Source organism: Lineus longissimus, chromosome 14, assembly GCF_910592395.1.
Source record: "Lineus longissimus chromosome 14, tnLinLong1.2, whole genome shotgun sequence".
In the NCBI taxonomy this organism is placed as follows: domain Eukaryota; kingdom Metazoa; phylum Nemertea; class Pilidiophora; order Heteronemertea; family Lineidae; genus Lineus; species Lineus longissimus.
This window is the reverse complement of record NC_088321.1, coordinates 14,999,308-15,027,276: the sequence shown is the minus strand read 5'-3', so window position 1 is coordinate 15,027,276 and position 27,969 is coordinate 14,999,308. Positions and strand designations below refer to the sequence as shown.

Genomic DNA, 27,969 nt, shown 5'->3' with positions numbered 1-27,969 from the left:
GTAACAATGATGCGCGTTCATGGAGGGTCGCTCTCCCACATAAGGGACTTAGGTCTTCACCCTTGACGTTATCCGAGTTGACAGGCTTTGACATCCCATCTACTTTTGTCGGCTGCTCCGCTCAGTCCAACAATCCGTTTCGGCGCCAAGGTGATGACACAGCAAACTTAATAGTTTGTCCAGCTGTTTCACTTCCAATGAAATTCGAAAGGCATTTCGCAGGTGTTCCTGGCACCATGGCCGCGCCGTTGCGGGGATAACAGCGACCAACTACCCACGCCCATGCCCATAGGCTTGTTTTGAAATACCGAGAGTATATCCAGACTGGTATATCGGAACAGCGCCAAGCTAGATTTCGTCATCTTGGTCGTCATGACGACAGGACGATGCCGGTCCACTGTGTCCGGAGTGTACATCCAGCGTGCGCTGCTAGCGGACGGACAGACAACGTCATGCGCATACACCCATGCACATTCGCAAGGATGGACAATCACCTCGATGACTGATTTTACCCGCAGACAAGAAGTTGTTTTATCGCTCGTCGCAGCGGCGATATTTATCACAAGTCGCTGTGAGTGTGTTTGCGGGAGTTCTTTATATACTTGATTCCTGAGAAAAACGAAAGAGTCCCATGGGTCTGCACTACTGACGCACTGGACCGGCCTCGTCCCTCACCCATAAGGAGATCCAATTTGGATGACGCTCGGAGTGTACACCAGCCTGGCGCAGCTTCTGGGACTACGTGTAGGCGTTTTATCACGAGATCTCTGGTTCATACCATACCGGCTGGTCCATGTCTTGATTGTTGGACGCGACATTAACAATAATCAACAATGTTCTCACAACAATCACAAAATGATTTATCGTGTTAACAGATTGCGACATGATAAAATCAGTTTTAGACCGGACAATACGTATTTTTGTGTACATATTTTCTATTAAATCCCAAAGAGTTGAAAGTTGCATTGATCGAACAGTTTTCATGACAGTGAAATGATTTTAATTCTGAAATGGAATGTGCGGGAAAGAGAGAAATTTAGGCGCCAAATATCCCGATGTCATCTTTGGTCGGAACACGTACGCCTGAAACTCCCGGGAAAACTACTGGTGCGTTCGGGCCTATCCCAGGCCACTGTTGCGTATGATTGCTACGGCCCATCTGTTGCATATTTGATGAGATTTGTTCAATATTTTCTTTTATAAACTCGAGTACAATAATCTTGTCCCGGCCGGCCATTCCCTCTCGCTGCGACATTTTAGACTCCGAGGCAGTCCATCGCGTCACCTCAGGTTGAGGGACGAGGCCGGTCCACTGCGTCCGGAGTGTACTGCAATTGCGTCAAGTCAGTTGACGTGAGTGCACACCGTATACGCACTCTCACTGTCAAGACTGCGTCCGGAATGTACTCTCACAAGGACCAGAGTATACATTGGTTCTCATGTATCAGCGGTCCCTGGTGAAAATGGCAAGGAGTGAAAAAAGCTCCTAAATCTGATATGATTTGAAGGCACTACGAGATTGTTTGTTTCGGTGGGGTCGGCGCGAATTCCTTGCCTTTGCTGGTGGAAACCGATACTATATTTGTTATTTCGGTATTTGTGTTGATTGAAAACTGTCTGCAGAAAAAAGGAATCGATGAAATATACATTCAATTAATATTGAAATCGGCAGACGATATTGGCGCCATCGAAAATAAAATTAACGCGGGAAAAAATGCAGTAACAATGGCGTTCTCAAATTCTCGTCCCAAGGGACTATTGGGGATATCACTATGCATATTTCAAATACGTATGTTGCGGAAAAATGGCCTGGGGCGAGGCATTGGATATTTGGGATATATATATATACATATCTCGTTGGGACAGGAGACAGGTGTCAGCGACTTTGGCGCCTTGATTGTCCGGCGGCAGAATATATTTAATGTTATTATTCCTGTCAGGAAAATATGTCGCAGTTATTGGAAGGCACGCGCAAATACTGATATAAAGTCACCAAAACGCAAAATAGTATTGTCGTGTTAATTTGCTTATCATAATCAAATAGTTTGAAAACGGTTAAAATTTGAATAAAATTCAGAGTTATTTCCATGACGTTGCCGGCGCTGCTGCTTTGAAATGAAAGCCGCCGCACCTCCTGAATTTATCGTGGCGTTTGGAGAGACGCCGCCGCACGGAGCCACTCCAGAAGGAGCAAAGCGGAAGTGCGTCACTACGGAATTCCTCGTGTAGACTTTACGTGACAATTTTTAATGGGATTAACTTAAAAAGAAACAAGGAACCTCGGTTTAAGTCGCATAACCGAAGATGTAGAATAGATGAGATTCTGGTGCGAGTACGAATGGTGGAGTGCTGTCAAACTATTCCAGTTTTTACCAAAATGGCGGCTATAAATACGGTCACTTTTCCAATATGGTCGCCACGGCAGCCATCTTGTTAAGACGATCGTTCCGTCTGAACGTTGTCAATCATACTTTCTGTTGGTGTGCGGGACGTTGCGCTGTCAGTTTTCATTGTGATTAATTATAATTAGTTAATTAGCATTGTTTAATTAGCAATTGATCCTGCCAAACATAAGATTAGTTGGTCACTGCCACCAACTCTGTGTCTGCAACTGTGAAGACAATCATGTTGTCAATCAGTCTGTTTTGGAGAATGCCCGCAAAACTGACGAACCTCGTATGAAATATCGAGAGGGGGAGTATATTGTCAATCACTGGTTACGTCAGGATGGAGCGCTTCATGCTGTCGTTTGTGCGTAAATCCATAGGATACTTTATAGGCCTGATGTTCACCGCCGATATTGGCGATGTGTCGACATAGAGCGCTCAGGCATATGGTATGTCAGGGACAATAGTTGGGTTTTCGGGCCTCAGTACCAAATCCGGCCCTTCCCTGGGAATAGGTCGTAATGGGTTAATTCTGAGCGGGCTAGATGACAGAGATACGCTAGTGTGCACCAGCGCCATACGAAATCCGACGCCAATGCATTACTCCGTTGGTTTATTCTCGTGGACAATGTGCCACAATGTATAGGAAGGACGGGCCAAGATTTCTAGATAGCATTGACAATTTTGCCCCGAGCAATTTCTGCCATTGTCGTCGCGTTTTATGGTCGTTTTGATGGTGTTCGAAACATGGCAATTCAACTGGAAAGCATTTAGGTTCGGAGCGCACAGTGGGGCGCGCAAAACCCGCAAATAACTCACAGAGTTAGAGAAGTTTTGGAAATTCTGGAAGAGGGGTTGCATTTTCTAAACTTTTCTTCGAAAGTTTCGCATTTTCTTGAATATGTTTTGTGCGATTTGGGATTTGTACCCGGAGACTCAGAAAATGCCTACCGCGCCAAAATGTCTAGACCAGTCACGTGGGCTTAATTAGCCAATCAGCGTAGTGGTTCTATTGCAGGGGTTTTAGCGTGTTTAGGTTCTGTCATTATTTATGCAAAGCGTCCAAATTAAGGGGTGTTTGGTTGTGAGTGTCTTCAAATCTGACTTGTCCATTTCCTCATTGACAGCTAACGAAATGTTTCCATGCTGTCAAAAATTCGTGTAAAACAACACCCCTTGCGACAACTGCTTTAAAAACTCTACCCCGTTACGCGAAACCCTTGTTCGTGTGTTGTGACAGCCCGCCACCCCCATGAATAATGGACCGGTCTTTCAGTAAGCATTACAGCCTATCAGGTATACTATGGTCTAGACTGGTGTCGGTGCTGCTGTCAGGAATTTTGACAGAAATCATCTAATATCTCCAAAACGGAGAGGCGGATTACCATGTCAACAAGCACAATTGGAGTATATACATAAACTATTGGATACATGTAAAAATTTCAGCAAAACTTCGCCATTTAGTAGGAAAAATTCCAGGATATTTGCAAGCGCCAGTGCAGTGTTTAGGTCCGCTTATCTCCATACTGCTGGAGCCATACGGCTTTTAGTGTATTTGTACACACTCCGCAATACCACATCGCAAAGAGCAGTTCATGAGTTAGATTTCTGTGCGTAAATATACGGATAGCGTTCCACTTTATTCAATTTGTCTCAAAATTTGTGGAGTTATTTTCGGTTTTCTTTGTATATTTGGAATACAGAGTATATCAGCTTTACGAGGATATGTTTTGGGGCCGAAAACCTCCGGATAAAGGTTATTTTTAATGGTCTATGTTTCGGTCCAAACGCACTATTCTCTCGAAAAAGCTTTGGCGGTTGAGGGTCCATGATGAAGCCAGGAGTGAAATTGAAAACGAAAAAGAAGAAGACCAAGAATTAAAATCGACGCTTCACTCGATGCTTAAGAGATTAAAAGAACACCAGTTGGAAATTTTATTGAATAGTATAGAGGGACGTGGGGGTGAGGTTACCGATTGCGTCCTCATGCCGAAACAGGAGATGAAGATTGGACGCCGCTCTGTTGAGCCGCATCTTTTGATGTGCGAGGTTTTTCGGTGGCGGAATTTAGCCCGAAAACAAGACGTTGGGAAGCTGATATGGTGTACTAAAGCTGAACAGGGACATATATGCTGCAATCCGTATCATTATAGTCTTATTATGGAAATAGGTAAGGAGGGGTTAACATTTTGTTTGCTTTTGAAGCTACACATTCTTCGTTCAGAAATTTTACATCCATCTTTGTGTTTATAATCCTCTCCATTTATGTCAGCCTTTTCGATTCAACTTTAATTTTATTTGTTAACATATGATACAGGTTTGAATTCAATATTTATAGATCTTTTAACTGAGCAAGCGACGGCTAAGAGGACGCATTTCTTGAAAATTGTCAAAAACCATCACAACATTTTGAGTTGTAAATCAAAAACAAACGCACATGGCTTGGAACTTTCATTCATTCATAAAATTCACAAATAAACACAACACATCCCGTCAGCTGTGAGTACTACGTGCTTATGGTGAAATTCTTCCATTTTACTATGAGCCAAATTGGCAAACAACGTTCAAAGCACGCGCTGGTGTTAAAAGTTTGTGTATTCCGAGCTCTTTGCCCTCAATTTGCTTTGAAAAAGAATTTCTACTATGCGTGTACAATGTGTACTCTCACTCAATACACAGAGGCCATCTTTTCTGCTCCTGCAGAATTCTGTGACCGGCGAAATTTGACCACTTTTCAAATTGATATTTCTCAATTAAGGAAAATGCTATTTTAAAATTAAAACTGTCAGTAATTAGAGCATGGTCTGTTAGTTTTAATGGTGCAATTGTTTTTTAAATATTGCAAATGATTTTTGTGTATTTTATGAAACTTAAGACCATGTTTTGACTTTATCTGGTGCTTCTTATGGTGTGGTTTGCCTGTGGTTCCTTTAACAATAAAGGGATGTTATTTTGTTTTGGTATGAGCTTGGGAAAGGTGTTGTGGATTGTACCCTTTTGCTGTGTACATGTATTTAGACTACAGTGCTGTTTAAAAGTTACATCCCTTTTTGTGACGACTTTTGTATTGACGATAAAGAAGTAATGTTTGTGAAAGTTGGTGCTGTACTGTCCAGAAGTAACAACCCATTGTTTTGTCAACGACATTTGAATATGCAATCTTTTCTGGAGTCTTTTTTTCACTTATAAGACTTGCAGGAATGCTACTCTTTACAATCAAATGTACACGCGAATGCATTGTGTTTTACATTGTACACACAAATTCAAAACAAACCACGCAATTATATCAAAATCATTTGATAAACTAAACCCCGAGATAATATTATAGCGATCTGGATACATTTCAGTCCAATTTTTCACAGGTTACTGATTCCCACTGGGACAGTGGAATAATGACAAATTATTACTCCTGTTAATGCGAAAATTGCACTTGGTTTGAAAGACTTGATAACTTGGTTTGTTTTACTAGTGAAATGCCTTAAGTAATCAGAATTTAGCGGGGCCTTTAATTGATACAGTAATCGGCTTTTCAGTAGGGACTGGCCGGTGACCCTTTGATGTACACTCGACATGTGATCAGGGCAGATGAGGTCGTTATTATTATATGTGAAAATCAACTCGTGTTCAAAAACCCTGATATAGACCTAAGTTTTTCTAGAACACATGTAGAGGTCGCTAAACTAGTGACCACCCTACCTTGTGTTGCACACACGCAGATCATCTTGAATATCAACTGTGCTACAGTAGAACCTCTCTATAAGGACACCCTCATGACTGACCAGTGCTGTCCTTAATAGAGAGGTATCTTGATTAGAGAGGTCAAATTGAATGGAAACATCCAATTTGGGACCAAAACTAGTGTCCTTAATAGAGAGGTTGTCCTTTATAGAGAGGTTGTCCTTAACATAGAGGTGTCCGCTTAGGGAAGTTTCACTGTAATCAGCATTCAAACGTCTTCTCTGAGCCGATGTCGCACCAGTGCTCGATCTACCAAATATTATACACAATAAATGGTAAATACAACCAAGCAGAAAGTCATTTTTCGTTTATAGAGATCTTGCAGAGGTCAAGACGTGACAACGAGGGGTAGATTTAAAAATCATTTTAATGTCATTTTGTCTTGGTCAATATTTACACGTGGTGTTGAATCTACATGTAAGCCAGAAGAACTGGGTCAGACCCACTTCAATCATGGCTCTAATTGGAGTAGGGAATTTCTCAAGATCGTGTCTAACCATTTTGTTAGGTTTGCCTGAGCTTAGAGACCTGAGGGGGGCATGTGTTACCCACCGTGTAACCTTGAGTCTGCATGAGTTACCGGGAACTTGTCCGACCCAAATCAGTGATGGCTTTATATAAAAATAATTGAAAAGAGATGAAATCTTCAAGTAAGGGTAGGCCAGAGGGTTCACAAGTAGACAAGCGTGGATCGGGATATCAGACCCTTTTGACCTGACCATTCATAAGAATGCTCTCAATGAACACTTTCTGAAGAAATCATTTGAAAGAGCACTTTCAGTTTCACCATTTATTGGAAAGCTCTCGATGAGGACTACCTGATGGTACCATTCATTTGTTGAATAGGGTGAATTGAACATTTTCGACCATTTTTGGAAACCCCAGCACTTAAGGGGTTAATGCCATTAAACTGTCAGTGTATTATGGTCTATACATGCGTGCATTTAATGACAGACAGAGCACTGTCGCCAAAGAGCTGAGATAAACCTTTGGATGGTTGGGGTTGGCGCCAGTCGACATTTGTGCCAAACAATATGACTGGCTTGTATAGCCCAAATGGCTACATGCACTATTGCTTAGAGGAAAACAAAACTGGTATTGAATTTTGTGTGGTGCATTTAGTTCATTATCATACTTTGTGTTTGATAGTGTGAGATATGGAAAAGTTGATAGGTAGATTTCTGCGGTTATACTTAGGCAAGATAAAGTGTAGTAGTACTAGGTATTGGTTATAGTAGGCAACTTTATATACATGTATGCCTACATATCTCAGGTGTAATACCAAGAATTATAAAAAAGGACACAAAATGAACTTCATGGTCAAATAAAATGCTGGGATTACCACTTAAAACCAGAAAAAACATGCAGAGTATCTGATAAAATAAGCTTTGAAAAAACCGCCATATTTGCATCAAGCACTAAACTGTACAGAGCAGTCCAGAAGTATTCATTTCAATGATGTGAATATGCCACGCCACTCAACTCCACTCAGGGTGCACAACGTTACATTTTCAATTCGATACCTACTCAGTGCGATTCGTCAATAACCCGCACAGTATATTCAATACATTGTATGCACTGCGGACTGGTCTGTAATTCTTTAACCCTTTGACTGAGTCTGAGAGTGGCCTTGGTGTAGAAAACCTTTTAGTTGTTTTTGGCTGTTTAGAAAAAGATTTTGTTAATATATATTAAAGGGGTATACCGTTCGTATTCACTGGTGGTCCAGGAAAATAGAAATGCAGTCATACACAATGCCATAGGCAGTTATCATGCATGCATGTTTGCTGAAACTTGGTATCTAGACTATAGTACTTGGATATTCTGTCTACACAATAGAAATGTTAGAATTCATATTCAGTTCGTATCTGAGCATAGATATTTTCAAATTCTAGTTCAATTTTCAAATTTTTGAACAAACTGAGTTTGACTTCATAAATAAAGAAGGAATAAGGAATGTGTGAAGCTGTAATTGCTTTGTTGATGAAGTTTATTCTAAATACTGTCTTTCCTCGACAATTTCAGACACCCCCACTCCACCGATGTCAGATTTGGATTTAGAAAACTTTTCTCGGAAAGGTAAGACGAAGTTGCCAAAAGCATAGCAATTGTGGCTCAGTGTTTTAGCATACAAAATGTACTGAAATGTACATAAAGCAACCTTGAACTTGGAACAAGTTGTCCATTGTGCAGAATGTTACTTCCAACCAGTACAGTAATTTTGTTGTTGCCCTTGCGTCTGTTAAAAAGTGTAATTTGGAATTCACCGGGCTAAATTCCCTGCAAGGTTTGATCTGCCTAGTATTGCATACTGAAGACAGAAGGTGGTGTAGTGCCTCAGTTCTCCGACTGGTGCTCAAGAGGTCTCGGTTCCATCCACATGGCCGGCTTGTCTCTTTGCCTTACATACGAACTCCACCAGATAGGTCTATAAATGGGAAGCGGTCAGAAACACTCGGGATGTAAGGGTGATTGAGCAGCTCATCCGAGTTCTACTGAAAAGGTTTCATTCTGCTGGGGAATAAATATAAATTTAGCACTTTGAGAATGTTGTATTGTAAAGCGCTATGTAAGAAGTTGCATTTTATACATTCTAAACCAGATGAGGAACATGAATTACTGTAAGCCAGCACTGGTGATGCATAGTAAAACATCTCTGTTACTTGTGAATAAAAAAAAGTTATAAATTGTGTAAATAATCCGTATTTCTCTCTTGCAGAGTCACCGAAGGAGCCTATCTCCACAGAAACGGGTGGAACACCTTCATACCTCCGTGCCATACAAGGTAAGCGCCCTCTTCTTGTAAAACTTGTTACTATTTGAGAGTGAATTTCTGTCGCCTGTTTTCATCAGAGCGGTTTTTTCCATCAGTCAGACAGAAATTTTTTATTTTACTGCAATTATATATTCAATGATACGATATTCGTTGCAACCCTGATTGTAAAATGATGATTCACACTTTTCGTCATAAAAACAGTCTAAAAACGGTTATAAACATTTGGCCGAAATGGAAAGCAATGATGAATTGTCAAGGTAAATTGTTGTTCCTGAAACAAATTTTGATGATTCTCCTGATTGCGCCATTTTGCAACCTGATTTCAACAGCATGGAGCTATTATTTCCAGCAATTATGCAGCAATTATACAGCAATTATGCAGTAATCAGCTAATGTGTGTTGCAGTGTTAATTGAAAAACGATCGCTGTTCACACTATTTTTCGTTAGGACTTCAGCCATCGCCATTTTTAGTGGAAGGTAGTGTTTCTGTGCAATTTTCGCAGTCTTGTCCAAAAAATCAGGAAATAGATTTCAAAGATTGGACATTTTGCACTTTGGATTGGACAGCGTTCAGGCCAGGACAACACATCGGCAGCGATTCGTGACTCCATCTTTGGCTGGAGGAAGAGTCCCATGAAAGTGACACCTGTTTCTCACTAAGCAGATTTTTTGCTTGCCCTGGTATAGACAAGAGATAAGCGACCTTGTTTTTACATCAGATTTTGCTGTGGGGAGCCATGATTTTTAGTCCCCTGCAGGTTCATCCAGAAATACAATCCCGGGCTCTCCCTCGGATCGAACCTGGGCCCTATTGCGTGGTAGCCAGCAGTGTTGACCGCTAGGCTATTTATCAGGCTCCTTATTTGTCCAAGCGGTTATCTAAGGTACTCATGCAGTAATAAGTATTTCTCGTTGTAACCACAGGCATAGATATATGGATAAGATAAAAGTGGATGGTGGCAGTGTCCAAGAAATTTTTTTCTAAAATTTGATGAGTAAAAATTTAAAATGATTGGTGTATTTTGCAACCTGATTCGAACTGTTTTGAGCTATTATTTTCAGCAATTATACACTGATCAGCACATATTTGTTGCTATGTTGATTGAAAAATATTGGTAATTAACACCATTTCTTGTTTTGGGACAGCAGTGGTCATGGATCGTACATATAGGTAACATAGTTGCTGTGCAATTTTCTACTGATCCAGCTTAAAAAGGATTCTTTGTCCAGATGTCAATTTTGTCTGAGTAGTGACACTATTTCGATATCCTGGTGAAAATCGCACCATCTATTGGGAAGCCAATGTATCCTATCAGGGTGTGACGTTTGTGAGATAATGGAGTTTCTCGAGGGAGGGGCACTCTGTGTTGCTAGGATCAACCAGTTTTCATGCGTAGAAAGCAAAATTAAGCCTCATTTTCACCAGATTTCCTGTCTGGTGAGTGATGAAGATTGTCTTGGGTTGTCTTTAGAGGTGACAAATTGTTTTCACACCAATCTTAGAACGCGATTGGGTCATTGTCCTCATCGTTACTTATTTCCTAATTAAACAAAGTTGTGAATTAATTAGCAGTATTAACACCTCAGAGGTGAGACAGATCAAAGAGAGTGTTTTTATTACTGATCAGTTCGTGTTAGTTTTGATTGGGTGGGGGTCTTAGGGGTCTTAGGGGTTGAGTGTTGGGTCTCAGGGGTGCTGGCAGTCTCTCTTTGTTACTGTTAATTAATTTTCATGACTTCCATACCACGAATTTCGGCAGCTTGTGGAAAAACCAAAGAAATCAGAACCCACAAGAAACCAATCAAACCACTATAAAGTATCAGCCAATCAGTTCCTCTGAGACAATAACAACAATTGTTTCATACGTGTGAACTGATTGGTCAATCAATAGCAAATGAATTTCTCACGACTGTGGGAAAACGGGGTATTTTACGTTGAACTGAAAGTTTTCACGCATTGCTAGACGCTGCTGTGATGTTTGTCGCTGGTTTGTTGATTCGTTTGTTTTGAACGTAATTATGTTTATGTCTACTGAGTGTTGCTGCCCGAACTTTCCTTAGGCCTACTGGAGAATAAGGCTTGTTACCAAATGTCGGGTCTACATTGGCACCTCCCCTAGCGGACACCTCCCTAATAAGGACACCCTCTCTATTAAGGACTTGGAGAGTTAGGCCCCTTTCAAGGCTATATATAGCCTGGTGTTCCTAGTGGTGTTTTGTTAACTCTTCACATTTGTGTTGACATTTATTTGGTGTGGGACATGCTTGTAGATCGTTTACAAGCCCGATGTCGAAGAATGACACATCCTAAATAAACTGAATCTCGCCGTAAGAAAACAAACCACGAGCATTGATCTTGTGGCATTTACACTGGACAAATCGCCACCTTCTGACGTAACACGGTCCCCTAAATTACCCCTTCAGAAAGGATCGAAGACCATGAGGGTTTTCAGTCTTTTCTTGGTTTCTGATGTGAGAGTGGCCATTGTGCGCTGAGGAAAACATGCTGTGAGGCTTACAGAGAACTCTAACTTTGTGGCTTGGTGTGGTATGCATTGAATGAGGGTATCGGGAAGAGGCCTACTCGAAGATTTCTTGGCTAGGGTGCTCTCAGAAATGTCAGATTCTGTCAGTGTGGAATCCTCTTTCCCCAATAAGTCAAGCCCAACCTTTGTGACACGCAGGCTCGTAAAGGGACTGTACCTTTTCAGAGCATTGTGTCAAGATTGTGTGGGGTTTTTGGGGGAATTCGGTTGTAAAGAAGCTCTTCAAATGAGATTGACAAAGTTTTGTCAAGGCAGTGGGGCTCAAAAGTAAATAGTATCAGGTTTCACTCAGATTTCGAGGGGGTGGAAGGGTCAGGTTTCCTACTTAAGCCGCAAGGTCTTTTGAGGAAATGTAGTCACGTATTACATAACATTGCATTGGTACATATCCTTGCCCAGTTTGAGGAAATGTGGTCAGGAATTACATAACTTTCCATTGGTAGATGTCCTGACATGGTGTCAGCCAAGATGAGGTTTCACGTCTATCATTCCCAAGGGGAGATTTTACGCGGAAACATCTTCTTTTTTCGAGTGGCCATGTTTGGCTTGACGCTAAGCTGTTTCAGTTGGGCCTGGCGTCCAATTTCAGTCTTGACATTTTGAAGATTACATCAGTACAGACACTTGTTACGAATTCAAGTGTGCGCCTCTAAGACGACTTTCTGTAGGGTGTTTAAAGGGTGTTGTCATTAGATCATCATAGCTTTTCGTTTCCTGGCTTTGCAGGATGCTCGTCACTTCTTTTTCACGACATTTTTTTGAAGCATCCTTTACAGTTCTTCTGGAATACGTAGTTTTCCTTGGGATGTGATTTATTGGGGATATTGAAGACCACCCAGGCCTCAGACCCCTTGAAGTTTCTCTGTGAACCGTTCATGGTTTCTAATAATGGTTTGTGTCAAAAGTTCAGCCGCCTCTTAGTGTGAAACACATTTCGTTTCTTGGACATTTGGGGTTCCTGTCTAAGGAGGCCTACTGGTCGGTAATGTCCTGATTCAGCAGTGTTACAAGTTCCTGTGGTAAACATCTGCCTTGCCTTAAAGGCCTTCGCCGTTCGTTAAATATTTGAAATTTGTAATTGAATTTGAAAATTTCTATTTGTGTAAAACATACTGGATATGAATTTCATGGCATTGTGTATAACTGCATATTCTATTTTCCCAGACCATCAGGAATATCAACACAACACAATATTTTAGGCCCGCTTCAAAATTGGGAGACTAGTCCCACCCATCTGTTTTGTCAGTAACGTTTCACTTTAAAAGGGTTAACAAACCATTTTGAAGTTATTCTAGACACAATGCATCAGAAATCGCAACAATGAGACCAAAATCGCAACAATGGAGGTATGAAAATTCCCACTATTCTAAGATATTTTCTGAATGGCGCGATCTTGTCTCCCGGTGGCCTCGGCAGAGATGGCGCTATTTTCGGCGATAATTGCACGGGTCGAGTGTCACGAAGCCTTTGGCCCTCAGTGGAAGTTCTTATCAAAACTGCGACATCCTGTCGCGAATTTCTGTTAGACTAAAAACGTCGAATCTAAACAAAGAAATATGAAGAAATCGTGCAGGTTTATCACTGGATGTCTTGAAGTGACCAGTGGTGTTGTGGTCGATCCTCTGAAATACCCTGGATACACTTCAAAATACAACTTCTTCATCTCGCTGGACAATTCCACTGGAATTGCACTAGAGTTCCACTGGAATTGCACTAGAGTTCCACTGGAATTGCACCGGAGTTCCACTGGAATTGCACCGGAGTTCCACTGGAATTGCAGTAGAGTTCCACTGGAATTGCAGTCGAGCTCCACTGGAATTGCACTAGAGTTCCACTGGAATTGCACTAGAGTTCCACTGGAATTGCATTAGAGTTCCACTGGAATTGCATTAGAGTTCCACTGGAATTGCAGTCGAGTTCCACTGGAATTGCACTAGAGTTCCACTGGAATTGCATTAGAGTTCCATTGGAATTGCACTAGAGTTCCACTGGAATTCCCTTTAAAGAAGGGCAATGTTAATGTCAAATGTTAAATGTTAGATGGATTCCAACAACCACGTGAATGATATCTAGCTTTATCGAATATCTAGAACTGGTCTTATATTTGTGAATCTTAAGTTAAGATGCATTTAGGAATATGACTGCACATTTTAACTGCTTTATCTTCCTATGCGAAAAGAACAACCTTTTCTCGCAAAAAATCTCCTGTGTTAGTTTAGGAAATGTTTTTAAAATTGGCCTAATAGGTACGATGTTATTAGTGGTGCACTTTAAGGTGCGTGCCGCCATTTTCCTGATAGATAGGTAGCGTCCATTTCAAGGTAAATTGGAATCTCCAATGTGTGGAGGTATGGGTTTTATTTAATGTATGCTGCAGGTAATTCAGGCCTACTTGGGTGGATTCTACTTTGCAATGATTTCAGGTCGAATTTGTAGAATATACCTGTGCATTTCGGAGGTAAATGTACATGGTTTTGCATGCGGTATTCGGTCAGCGTAAGACGGAATAACAACGTAGCCAGAATGTCCGTGAGTTTGACATACTGTTGATGTGTGCATCACTCGCAGGTTTATGAGTGTTGCAGGGAAAATGTGAAATTGTGGGTATAGGTAATGACGCATGTTTGTTTGTTCGAGAGTTTCAGAATAGTGGTGTATTGGTGATTAGCTGTTTCGATGTTTTTTGTTGAGTTTTTTGATTTATAAAGAATCAGACGATGGTGCTTCGAAAATGTGGATTCAATTGGGAATTCTATCACGTATTGCTGTTTTACTCGAAGACTACCAATAATTATTGTTCATTGCAGCGATTAATATTGCATGATGTTACAATAAAAATCACCTGTGTGCAAGTCCATACTGCCATACTACTTTTGCGAAAATTTCGGGAAAAAAAAGATTTTCAATTTTTATTTTGGTTTTTGATCAAAAGTTATTTTGATATAAGCAATTTTTAGTTTTGCAATTCGAGGTCATTTTCAAAATCAAAAAATATAAAAACATAAAAAAATTGCAGCGAAAAATATGGTGGTTAACGGTATATCCTAGTATCACCACTAATAAATCCATGTTACATAAATTTGACGAATCGCTATTTTATTTAGATTTATGGCGTATTTTATCAATATCTGTTATTTACTTGTGGGTTTATTACATGATTCAGAGATTGTATCAAATTAACCCTTTGATTCACGAAATTCTTTGAAAGAAAACTGCATTATATTTTCATGTGTCTTTCGACAAAGATCAGGATGTAAAGATGTATGCCACTATTGTCCCTTTAAGACCATTACGCATGCCTATATTGTCCCTTTAAGATGACTATGTGTGCAGTAAAAAACTTGATTAAAGCTTGACGTTAAATGGTCTTTCAAAACTTTTAACACAGCTTCATGCCAACTGTCAAACCGCTTGTTGTATTACGAAACTTGACCTAAAACTTGTCCTTCAAAACTTATGACAATGCCTCTTGAAAACATCAGAATGTGAAGAGGTATGCCCCTATAGTCCCTTTAAGACAATATGCCTATACTATTGATACTATACTCCCTTTAATACAGCGCTGTGTGTTAAAATTAGATCTCTCTGTGATCCTCGACCTCTCACGTCATTTAAACTTAATGTATCCTGAACCCTTCCTCATTGAGAGTCAAAATATGCGAAGTTTGACCTAGTTTCAAACTCATTTTCAAAAATGAGGTGAATGATTCTAAAGAGTTTGGCCTTGGCCTAGTCATGTTATTTAAGTGGCCGAAATTTGGTAACTTTATGTTTGGGGGATTTCGAACGACGGGAGGAAGATGTGTACTTTATTGACCCAAAGTCACGTTATGAAAAACAATTAGTAATGCTGTTTGAATGTGGATACTATCCCCTGTTCATCCCAAATCCTATATCTGTTGAAAGGCCTATCTCCCAAATCATATCATCTTTATTTAACCAGTGGTTTTCAATATTCTCTGCCTCTCGATATTTCAAACCCCTGATGAAAATGTCCCTTCAGACGGATTGTAGCAATAGAAAAAAGCACCCAATCAGAGCGTCGCTTGGATCCGATTTTCAGAACTTCAAAAATTGTGATGACGAAGGAGTGAAAAAACCTGAATCTCGGGATGAAATCGTATCTGAAGTGCATGTCACCTGTTCTGTGAGCACTTTTGACCCACTAACGTTTATCGAAAGAACGATCACAATTACGACCAACGACACCCAGTGGAGCCCTCCATGATCAAATATCCTAACACCGACGGATATGATAACAATGCACTGAGCTATTATCGCCGAAATTGACCAGTGTACGAATGTACCTTAAGTACACCCCCACCGTAAACACCATGATCGTACGCAGATGACCCACCATCGAACCGATTCACCGTCGTAACCTTGGTCAGTTGATTACCCACAATCCATTGAGAAATCTCGCAAGTATCGGACGTTCTCATCGACGATAAAGAGAGGTCGTTCTCGAGGAGAGTCGTGAGAGTCTCGAGCAGAGATGAAGAATATTTATGGCACCTGATCGTTTGGGAGTTGAAGTTAGTTTTGTCTGTCGTAACTCTTTTAGACTCGTGACGAATTTCTGTAATGTTTGAAGGGGCAGTGGGTCTTTGTACCTTGTCTCAGAAAATTTGAAATTGTCAAAACCAGTTCACCTGACCATTTGTTTCGAAGCATTTGTAGGCAGGGAAGTGTCTTGAAGAAGAGAAATCACAATTTCCCTTCGAGTTCTGCATTGATCTGTACCCCACCTTTGCCCTGTTTTTGCTGTTCAGGGACAGGCTCCCTGTCTCCACTGCAGTCATGGATGACGTTGCTGGTTGGTCCTTGCCCGCTGAGCTTTCTCTGTTCAGGAACAGGGACCGGTCTCTGCAGCCCTGGATAAGGTCCCAGGTGGTCCCTAGAGGCTGCCTCTTTCCCCAGCACTGGTTTCCTGTTGGTATTTCGATGATTGTACCTTGCCTTGCTGGGAATTGAATGCAGTTCTGGCTGCTGCTGAAGCTGCTGCAGACATCTGCATCTTCCATCTCTTCCCCTCCGGGCAGGCTGATGAAGCAACACCAAGAAACACGCAAAGTTTGTGCTAACAAAATGAACATTAGTCTGAGCAAATAAACAAAGTGGGGGTCTTTTGTAAACGGAGAGATTTGACATACAGGCAGCAGTTACATTGCTCTAACTCTGTTTAGTTTATATTCATGCATAGAATGATAATTTGTTTCGAAGTCAGTTTCTGTTCTCCATTTGGTCAGAGGCGGGCCAAGGAGGATACCGCGGTGACGTCACGGCTTTTCCAAGATGGCGCTGCATATTGTAAACAAACTCGATCCACGGCCAAGGGAAAATCAAGTCATCAAAAAAGTTAGATTTTTCGCATCAAATCAGAGTTATTAGTACTTTTCTGCTATGAAATAAGTCTTCAGACAATAAGCTATCATTTGAATAATGAAAAGTGCTGTTTTGATGGGGAAAAATAGGGTTTTTTAAACCAAATAGCCGGCACCGATCTTCCAAAATTAGCGATGGTTTCAAAACAGTCTCCCAGATATGGGGCAATCTCTTCATTATCATAATGGGATTTGGAGGCATGTTTACAGATTTTACAAGTTCGAGACCTGTAATACCTAAAACTCGCATAGATCCCCATAGATCCCCTCTATTTGTCGAGTTAGCGCCCCTGTAAGATCATGCATTTTCGGACACTAGAACGAAATCTTCCTGCGGATATCGCGGTTTCGGTGATGATTTAAGGAGAAATTGACTGTTCTTAGAGTTGTATGGGACAGAAATGAGTTCATACTTCATGAATACATGAATATATTATGATATGGGCGGGCTTCTAAGTCAAAACAATAACAAACTCAACTGCATCTCTACCGTGTATCGCGTAGTGCATTGCCTAGTGTATTTCGTAGTGTATTTTAGCGGAGACATTATTTCCCATTATTTCCGCACTTTGGCCACGCCAAACGTCTTTTTTATTCGTGGAAGTTAATCTGCTCTGTAAATTTTATTCTACACAGGAAGAATCCATACTAGGTATTGCAATATTTCATGTCTATTGGTGTTTTTGTGCACAGGAGCGCACCAGACAGTGAGACGTGGAGATGTGTTCAGTGCTGGTGCTGTCAGTAGACTGAATCTGATTGGCCATAGCGATCACTAATATGGGTCGGGATCACGTGATGTGACGTCACCGCGGTATCCTCCTTGGAGGCGGGCTGAAGTCCTGCTGCCCTAGGTGACCTTCAACAATGAAGCTATGGGAGTCTGCTGGCGTAAATCAGATTTTTGCCGACCTGTAGCTAGCTAAATGGTCATGAATGGGCAAAACACCCTTTTTGCCCGCTGGCTCTGCCAGTCTAAAAAACAGCCAAGATGTGCGTGAAAACATACTTTTGATGGGCTGCGAACGCCCCCTGCTCCTCCCCCTCCATATCTTCTGCCCTGTTCTGTTGTCTGATACTAAAAAGTAGCATTTTCACAGTTTCGTGGAGTTCCACAAGTGCCCTCGGCAAGGTCTTTGCGTCATCTTGATGAGTTGTATGGTTTAATAGAACTTAGGAGCTGCCGCTAACAGCTTGGCCAACATTGTGTTAGCTCTGTTAGCATGCATCAGTTATCACAGAGCAAAACAAGACTACCATTGTAGTGCTACCTGTACTCCAACTACCAGCCCATTTTCCAACGACCCCATCTCCGTGTATATTTCACCACTAATCAGTCTTGAAGGGTGCGTTTCTTTCAGCCGCGAATATTAACCTGACGACTTCATCAACTTTGCGGAAAAATGCCGCAGAGGCAATGCTGTGCCAGGGAAGTTATGGAAGTGCATAGACCTGGCGAAGCTTTCACGTTTTTCTCCCTACAAGATGGACGGACACAAATTGGAAGAAGTCGGCTTATGTAAACAGCACTTATGGAGGCTATAGTCTGTTACAAAATCGTTGCAGTTGTTGTTTTTTAAGTTTGGTTTTGTTGCTGACGTTCATAGCGTCACATGGAGCTAAACTGCGTAAACAGCCACACATCTACGCACTGCATTCTACGTGGACGCTGCCCTCCATAAGAAACGTCTCATTTTCACAGCCACTACAATGTATTCACTTCAATCAAAGCGGGAAGGACATCAGCGCTTTTTAAACAGCCATAAACATGTGTTGTTCAAAATTTGACATTTTAACTTGTATTTGAATTTTCCAATTCTTTAAATACACCCTGAATGTACAGTACAGTGTACTGTTGTTATTAGCACATACATAACATAAACATGCCAAGTTTCATTGCCTTATCTTGTTTGTTTACTGTGACATGCTTTTTTCTGTGGGCTGCGTGTGAATAAAGTACACAGAGTCACCGTGCCTTTAAGACAGCGTAAAGTCCACTCTAATAGCCCTCAGAACGCCGTGCACAATGCCTAAGTTGTCACTAATGATGTCCGCATTCATCGAACATGAAATTGTGTGCGCCGTGGGTTTTCACGATAATACCGGTCGTGCAGAGGCGCAACAATGGCGGCACAATAGTGCGGGTGGCGCTCAGAGGAAGTTTGACAAATCTTTAGAATTTGGCGATTTTTCTTTCGGGCAGGGTGGTAGTTATCGCGATAAAAATAGGCCAGTTTGACGGTGTGATGTTTTAGATTGCGATGGGGTGTGAGATATGTGGACTAGGATTGGTGTGCTGTACCCCCTTGTGCTTGTGAATGAAAAATGTCGCTTCGGAGCTTGAATTTGTTGGAGTGAACTTGCCATTTCCCAACACCCTGAATGTGTAAAGCTTGTAATTTCTGTATGCGATCAAACTCGACATATATGAATTGGAAAAACGTGTGTGCAGGTCTTTGCTTGCCTCCCAAATTGAAAGTATCACAGACGTTGCGTGGTGCAGCTGGCTCATCAGTCTGGCAAAAATCCAATGAAATAGTGTTGAAATTCACTTTCCACGTGTCGATTGAGAGTCCTTTCCCCTGTCTGCTTTCTGGTGGTTGGACTTGAGTGCATAGGAGAGTGTTCATCAGTCAAGGTGGGCACTCAACAATACAACTACCCAATCTTAAAGGCCTACCCCGTTTGTCAAAAATTAGAAATTTCTAATTGAATTTGAAAATTTTCAATCGGTGGAAGTTTATGGCTTTGGACGTGTCTGCGGGCTGTAGCTATGAGTGCAGAACCGATAATAATAATGAGAAATGTACAAGCTACCTGGATCCGCAGCCTAGATACTGATCGCTGATTTTCTATGTCAATTTCAGTAGGATTCATCTGTAGATTTTCTGTTCAGATGTACATGTTCTGTAGCCGGCTTAAGCCAGGTTAGCCTACATCTGACTGGCATATTATTCCCGCGCTGATCTTTCGAGTTTTGTTATTCTTGGCCATGCAGGATTGGCCGGAGTATTGCGGCTAAAAAGTGCATCCTTGGTTGTTCTTCTGGGTGGGATTAGGGGAAGATTACAGTTGCTATATTGGTTGCTGTGTTTGATTCTGGTTGCTGCATTCAATTCTGGTTGCTGCATTTGATTCTGGTTCAGTTGCTGCTGAAGTAATCATTGTCATTGACAGCGAAAAGACAATTTGTAAAATGTATTTTGAATTTTTATCGCAATTATTTTGCTCAGATCGGTCATTTGACATTTAGTTGCCAAGTAGTTGCCAGTCTCCAAAACTAGTGTCCCTAATAGAGAGGTTGTCCTTAATAGAGAGGTGTCCGCTAAGGGAGGTTCCACCGTAATTGAAAAAATGCATTTCAGATGGAAAGTTTTCCGAGCAAGTCGCACCTTTCAACAGCTTGAGAACAAAATGGCAACTATCAGTTCTTGCCTGGGTGCGTTTCTTATCTGTGGCTTGTTTAAGTACCGGTGCCTGAGTTCTTCTGGTACGTCGAGCACAGGGACAGCGGGGGTGTAGCATCTCGTGTTTGCCATTCCGACACGGTACTGCTGAAGGTTTCCTGACTACGATTTTTGAATAGAACGAGGTTGTTGATAACTCGGTCAAGTTCGAGTGAGCGCCTTCTGGTTGCTCCTTGAAACCCCTGATTGATTTCTGTGGAGACCGGGGTAATAATTTGATATCCCACACCTTTAACAGTTCCATTACTGAGGAGCGCTATATAAATGCGTGACATTATTTATTATTATTAGCGAATCCATGGGCCCTGTGTATTACTTTGCAATGAATCCTAAAAGTACAATGATACGAAAATAGCCCCCTCGGCAAAATGTGGTATTTTATTTTGCAGCTCTCGGCTTTTTTGTGATCTTGTGCAAAGCACTTTTGTGGTGTGCTGTTACGCACAGCTGTGGTCGCTAGTTGGTTCTTATCATTATATCGTATAATTGGTGCCCAACAATAGTGCCACACAAAAAATGCTCGGGAGGAAAACTAGGAGAATAACACATCCATTGCAGAGCGAATGCCAAAAAAGTTTTTCCAAACCTTACGTCGGTCTTCTTAAAGTGGTAACACTAACAGCGTCAACGATTTGGCGGCGACCCGATCAAAGTTGTCAATATATGATCTTAAATGACCATTACAATGTACAACTCCCACGACGCTAAATTGGCTAACTTCATATATGGTGCTAGCCGCCCTTCTTGGCTCCAACTGACGGAATCACAGATGTCTGATGACCGGAGCCAGAACTCTCGTCCACAGCTAAACGCAATCGCCACGGTGATACAACAACGATTATGAAATTAGCCGGAGACACGAGACCTAGACGAGATATGGTAGCGTCGTCGTATAGCATGCTATGAAAGATCACTTCGAGTTAGTTAGCTGCCGAGCTGTCGCTGGCCGACAGAGTTCTGGCTGCTATTTAATGAGGCTCCAGGCGATTAATTTGTCAATTCTCCTTAACCTTTGTAGCTGATCGTTAACACCAGGTTGGGAGAATTTGGAGTTGAAAGTTTGGCTCCAAGCTAAACAGGCAGAGGATTGGTAGATGGCGGCTAACATTCTCCGGGAAAATTTGACCGTAGTCTTGTTTTGCTGCAGTCGTCAATGGCTCTCAAATCCAACTGATCAGTTATTCAATTCTCCCAACATGATCCAGCGGATCCCCAAACTATGTAAGGAGAATTTAGAGTCGCACTTTTGGGTCCTGGAAAACAGGGTTTAAATCCACTTGATCGAATATCCAATTCTCCTCACCAACTCCAGCTGTTCCTTATCATCTGTTGGGGAGAATTTGGAGTCATGGATCTGGTCTTCTTGAATCCATCAGAACGTCGTCTGCAGGATTATTGGTTCGAGATCAGAAGGGTGCCAGATTGTGATGATGGAGTCACTGAAACTCATCGCTATGGAAACAGACAAAAACAACCAGTCGCTCATTTCCTGTGCTTTCTGAGAATCCTGTTCAATTCACTCAAAGTGCATATTTTCGTTCGATAAAAATGCGTTCCGTGTTGTTGAGTTTGTTGACGTTGATGAATAGGATGCCAACTTTCGGAAATAAATTTCATGGCTCGAAATCCGCCACTCTGAAGGGTATCGATGAGAAATTAGTACGTTAAACTCACAGACGCCGGCAAAGCTTTATTAATTCTCGCCGATTGGGGCATATTGACTTATGGTCCTTCGTTGATTGACCAAGATTTGAAAACAGCGACGCATCCATCTCCGGGTGGATTGACTAGGCTCCATGCACGGTTTTCACGAGGATTAAAAACGTCTTCGCGAGACTGTTTTTGGAAACCATTAAAACTGGCTGAGTTATATAATTTTTATAAACCTTCTCGAGGGTTAACGCCAAGATTTTGTTGATCATCCGCCGACTAGCTTGCTCTCCCTTGAATAGACAATACTGGGTGTATATGAATCAAACGCACAGCCTTTCGGCTCCGGCTTAAGACCCGAGCCAAATCAACTGACAATTTGTATCCATTTCCTCTGCAGATTGCTCGTCGAGCCTCGTGTCTAACGAGGGCCGCCGTATTGTGGCTCCGTTGTGATATATTTGTCCCTTGTTTCATGAACCATTGGGAGACTGGGGCATCCTGGGAGCTTTCGCCGTAGTGGATCGTCGCCCCGAAACGTGACTTGATTGTAAATTTGATGAAGCGGTTGAGTGCTGCACCAATGAGTGATTTTAATTGCTGCATATTGCAATTATAATCGCTGCTGTCTGTGACAAAAATATCTCTTGTGTGCAGGCTGCGTTGACTGATTCTTGTCACAGCCACCAAATAATCACATTACAGGTTAATAAAACTTCTCAGACATCTTCTAAATTGGATTTCCGATGCGAAAATCTGAAGCGCAGTCGAATAGGGGCTTTGAATTTTATAACATTTGTCACTAAGTGAGGATAAGTTGATTCCAGATCTGAGTAGTAGAGGGATGTTGTTTAGGAGAATTAAAACATTAATCAAATTAGTTCAAATCTCATGTACTCTTATGCCATGACAACGGCTTGGACTCATGCATTACACGTTACGTCTTCCGTGAATGGTTTGGACCGCTAATGGAATGGGCCATAAAACGACGTTAGTCGCGAGAATTAAAACATTAATCAAATTATTGCTGTCGTGTTCAGAATGTACTTTAATGCCAGTCACAACAACGTGGGCCAAGAGTTATATAACATTGTCTCCGCTGAAATGAAATGGATTCATGCGACGTGAACCGCCTGCCGAATTGTCCGTAAAACCGCGCTGGGAGTGCGTCGTAAAACGTTAATCAAGTTATCACCGGTGCGTCCCGAACGAATGTACTTTAAGGCTAGTCGTAACAGGTAATCAATGCATCGCATATTCCGCCTGTTATGCCAAGTCACATTTTATAATCAACCATCGCCAATCTAAGATTTGACGTTAAGTATGAGTTATGACCGTAGGAGACGGTGAATTCCTGGATCGTGACCCAATTGAGAAAAATTGATGTACTTTTACGATTTTTGCTTCTGCGGTGGGTTGTTTTGTTCAGGTGCATTTCCGGGTTAACGACGAAGAGAATTCATCGCCCGAGTGGGAATTGTTCGGTGTTGGATGATCAACCTTGTAGGTAGAGCGCCGGGCTGATATTTCGGAGGTTGTTGGTTCGACTGTCGCAGGATCATTGTTGTTTTGTCATTGTGTCTTTGAGCAAGGCACCTGAATTGAACCAGGTAAATTCTGGGGACGTGTCGTTCCCTGGGGGGGGGGGACATTACGTCACCCCCTCCATTTAATGCAATGTCTCCACGATCTTCTTCTGCAAACGTCTGGTTACACTTTCACATTGATTTTCAAGAAAAATTGCTTAACGCGCTACGTCCATATTTAGGTCTCTGCACCAAACGGTTGCTTTCTTTTCCTCGGACAAAAGTACATACTTACCACCCGAAGTCATATCGGATGTACAAATATCATCTATTTCTGAACGCAACGAGAAAATCTGACTGCATCTCCATTCTTGGCAAAAGAAAAACCGTCAAGGACGTCATCCTAACGCCTCTCTCAACTTGAGGGTGCTTTCGTTCGTTGGTAAGAGGTTGGGAGGAGTGTGTGTATAGTTTTAAAAACATTGTCGATTGCACGCCGAGAAATGGCCACCGAAACTGATCCGCTGGATTCGCTGGCTGCATCTGTTTTCTCTCTCATCGTCGTCCCAGGCATGAACGTGAGATGTCAGAGGGCATTGCCGCCGGCTGTATCCAATGTTTCAACTGGGGCAAGGGTTAAAAATACGCCTCGGACATCTTCATTTGGTATAGACAGCAGTATATTAGTGGCAGTATTCATCTGCTTGTACCTGCTGCTGTACCTGCCATACACCTGTACTGATGTCATCTATAGAAAAGCTACAGGGAAGGGCCCCGGACTTACTCATTTGTTGTGGTCTTGAGGGTACAGACAGCAGTCTAGACGCAGTATACATCTGCCTGTATCTGCTTTTTTACTCTATCTATAGACAGTTAAGGAGAGAGTGGCACTGGCATTGAGGGCTGGTCAATAGGAAAGGGTTAAGGGTTAGTGTCACAGGTATTTCCCTAAACATATACCTACAAGGTATACATTTGGCTGTGTCCCAGTGTCTAAAGGCCTGAAGCACCTGTGATTGGTCTCTGTGGGTCTAATCGCTGCAATGAATGGTGCCCCAGGAAAGACTAGGTGGCCCAGAGAATAGTAAATGACCCAATTATTCATGGCCCACTGTGTTTTCATTGACATTTTAACCCTTGGTGTACTATGACTTTGTGGCAGTTTTTGGCTGGGTCGGGTTCTGTGTGGGATTTGTTTGGTTGCGGTATACTGGAAAGCTGGTTGTACCTACTTTGACACACCATGATGCTTCCATGATGGGCTGTTTGAGAGTGTTTCCTGTGTCCCACTCCCACAGCTCTTGGTGTCAGGTGGTTTAAGCGAGTTTTTTCCCTAAAACTTACAATAATTGTTTCCACTTGACAGATGAAGACATTTTTAAAAACCATATAGAGAGAATCAAATGAATTATGTCAAACTCTGCAGACCCATCCGAATGATGAATTGTGCAATCTTCCAAAAAATAACTCAAGTTATAAAAAGTAATAAAAAATTGTCCACAAAAAAGCTTGTTGCGTTTTAATATAAAAAGTTATCAAAATATTTAAACAAATATGTCAGCTTTGACACAGAGACTATAAAGTTGCTTAAGAAGTCTCCAGACCAATACACCACTTGAAATAGTGCAGGTCCGCTGTCCAAATTAGACTAAGCTCGCAAACAATGCCCCTCCACGGCCTGAACAATAGCCCGGCATGGCCCGCACTATACGCTCAGTCTGCCCGTCAACAAACCTCAGGGAATTATGGCTATTCACGGACCATGTTCTACGGATTTTTGATCCCAGAGAAGATAGCCCCCATTGTTATTTAGAAAATCCTGGAGACTATAAGTCGCTGGGTTTTGTTCTTTCGGCGCTACAGGACTTGGTGGCTCCATTTTTGATGTCCACCATTTTTCTGTGGTGGTGCGTGATTGTTTCGGTCAGACTGAGTAGAGATTGTTCAACTGATTGGACGGAGGCGACCTCCGTCTCAGAATAAAGTGCGTGTTTCCACACCTTCTTCTGTTGAGTTAACCCTTTAAGGCCTGTGATCTGTGGAACGAAATGGGGGACACAAAAATTGTATGAAAATTTTAGGAAGTTTTGAACCGATTGATGCAGCCATTTATGTGTCTAATTTGGGAAAACATGTTCATTCAGGTTAAGACATGTTACCATTTAGGCCCAGAATCAGCATATTCACTAAAAATACAGTGTTACTTAAAAAGACAGTGTGGCTCAGCCATTTCAGAATCATCAGAGCATTATGTTTCGTAACCAGCAAGAGAGTTGAAAAGGGTTAATCCATCCTCCAAATGAGAGATAACTCAACGCCGACCTATGCCTGGAGAGTGGCTCATTAACTGTACTATCATGGAGAAAAATGTGCCTCTGTTGTACAATACCATTTAGACGCCACATCATTAGACTGGCACCGCGTCTGCGAGTACTGGCTGCATCCAAAACATGGAATCGCAGCTGAAACAAAGTGGCCCATCCAAGAATTACAATTTATCTAAACCGCATGGATATAAGTGTACAATATCGGATATTACAACCGTGATCCAATAATCTTGCTTTTTGTCTAAATTGTGGCACCCATTATCTGGTTGTGTATAAAATCTGGCCGAGTTTGTTGACAGGCTGGTGCGGTGCGTCTCAGGTAAACCTTTTAAAAGTTTCTCATTTCCACTGAACCTCGTCCCCAGGGCATTGACGTACGCGGAGAACCTGAGTTCGAAATTCCGCCTAAGATGCGGATGGAATTACCAGTTAGTTGTGATAGTTAATTGCTCGTGGCTCCAGAGCTGGCTCAAAACGTCTGAGAGGCAAGCATCACTTTTTTCCGCCATTTAACTGCAATAACGTACTTACAGATTTTTCAGCAGGCAGCCATAGCTGAAGTCACCTGTTGTGTACACAGAATATTTTTCTGTTGATAAATTTTTTTTGATATTTGGATAAAAATCGCTGGCGCCTGTAAAAGTGTCATGCTGCTTGATAAAACGTGGCTTTGCAAGAAATAACGTGCGGGGGGGGGGGGGGGGATCCAAGTCCCAGCCATGGTTCCTGAAAAGCACTTTCAGTTGAATCTGGATGCAAAAATTACAGTTCATGTAGAACCTCTCTATTAAGGACACCCTCGGGACTGACCAATGCTGTCCTTAATAGAGAGGTGTCCTGATTAGAGTGGTCAAATTGAATGGAAACAACCAATTTGGAACCGAAACTAGTGTCCTTAATAGAGAGGTTGTCCTTAATAGAGAGTTTGTTCTTAATTAGTTAATAGAGAGTTTGTCCTTAATAGAGAGTTTGTCCTTGATAGAGAGTTTTTCCTTAATAGAGAGTTTGTTCTTAATAGAGAGGTGTCCGCTAAGGGAGATTTCACTGCATTTTCAAAAGTGGTCATCACCAGAACTAGGCCAACATGCTGATTTTGAAGAAATGTAACATACATGTATTTTATAATAATAATGAATACGGACTTGTAGTCTATTAAGGACAGGATCTATCAGGTGTCCTTACTAGAGAGGTTCTACTGTATTTTCCCGATACTCCCATCAAATAATGTTAGGTGGATTCACCTGTTCACTAGAAACACTCCGCCATTGATTAATGGGCGAGAAGTACAATGGCGCCAGTTGAAGTCGCCACAGAATTGATTGTGCTTTTCGATACAGGTTGTAGGATGAAAGAACATTTTGCAGGAAATAAAGCATTGTTGTGCGGAAATGATGAAGTTTTAACAACTGAAAAGACTTAAGAAATCGTGCACCTCTGAATCAGCATATTGCTACAGATGAACATAAGTTTGGATCAAAAACTCTGTATTGTGGGTAAAAATCATTGTATTTTGGATTAAAATTATTGTATTTTTGATTAAAATCTTTGTATTTTGGATGAAATCTTTGTATTTTGGATGAAAATCTTTGTATTTTGGATGAAATCTTTGTATTTTGGATGAAAATCTTTGTATTTTGGATGAAAATCATTGTATTTTGGATGAAAATCTTTGTATTTTGGATGAAAATCTTTGTATTTTGGATGAAAATCTTTGTATTTTGGATGAAAATCATTGTATTTTGGATGAAAATCTTTGTATTTTGGATGAAAATCTTTGTATTTTGGATGAAAATCTTTGTATTTTGGATGAAAATCTTTGTATTTTGGATGAAAATCTTTGTATTTTGGATGAGAATTATTGTATTTTGGATCAAAATATCGTATTTTGGATCAAAATCTCTGTATTTTGGATCAAAATCATTGTAGTTTGGGTGTTCTAAGCCTCGAAAAGTCCCTCAACATTAAATGATCTCGCCTCAACTGTTGACTTTGTGGTCTGCGAATCCTCCTCCAGCACCACTTCTCACCCCCAATATATGTCTGCAGACCACTCTTCGGCGACGCCGAGAGCCATTCAAATATTTCCCGTTGTAAAGTTGCATATTTTTTGTTTGCGTGGATTGTGTTTAGTGGACCTAATTTTCAGGAACAGCTCGTCAAACAATGT

At 41.5% G+C, this 27,969-nt stretch overlaps 1 protein-coding gene across 1 annotated transcript in view; it reads left to right on the top strand.

Annotated features, from left to right (window-relative positions):
- The first annotated feature begins 3,700 nt into the window (after positions 1-3,700).
- LOC135498743 (mothers against decapentaplegic homolog 6-like) overlaps positions 3,701-27,969 on the top strand; it is a 39,903-nt gene continuing 15,634 nt past the window's right edge. The window contains exons 1-3 of the mRNA XM_064789137.1: positions 3,701-4,557; positions 8,151-8,204; positions 8,845-8,910. Coding sequence (XP_064645207.1) covers positions 4,161-4,557; positions 8,151-8,204; positions 8,845-8,910 — 517 coding nt within the window. The 5' untranslated portion in view covers positions 3,701-4,160. The remainder of the gene's footprint in view (positions 4,558-8,150; positions 8,205-8,844; positions 8,911-27,969) is intronic.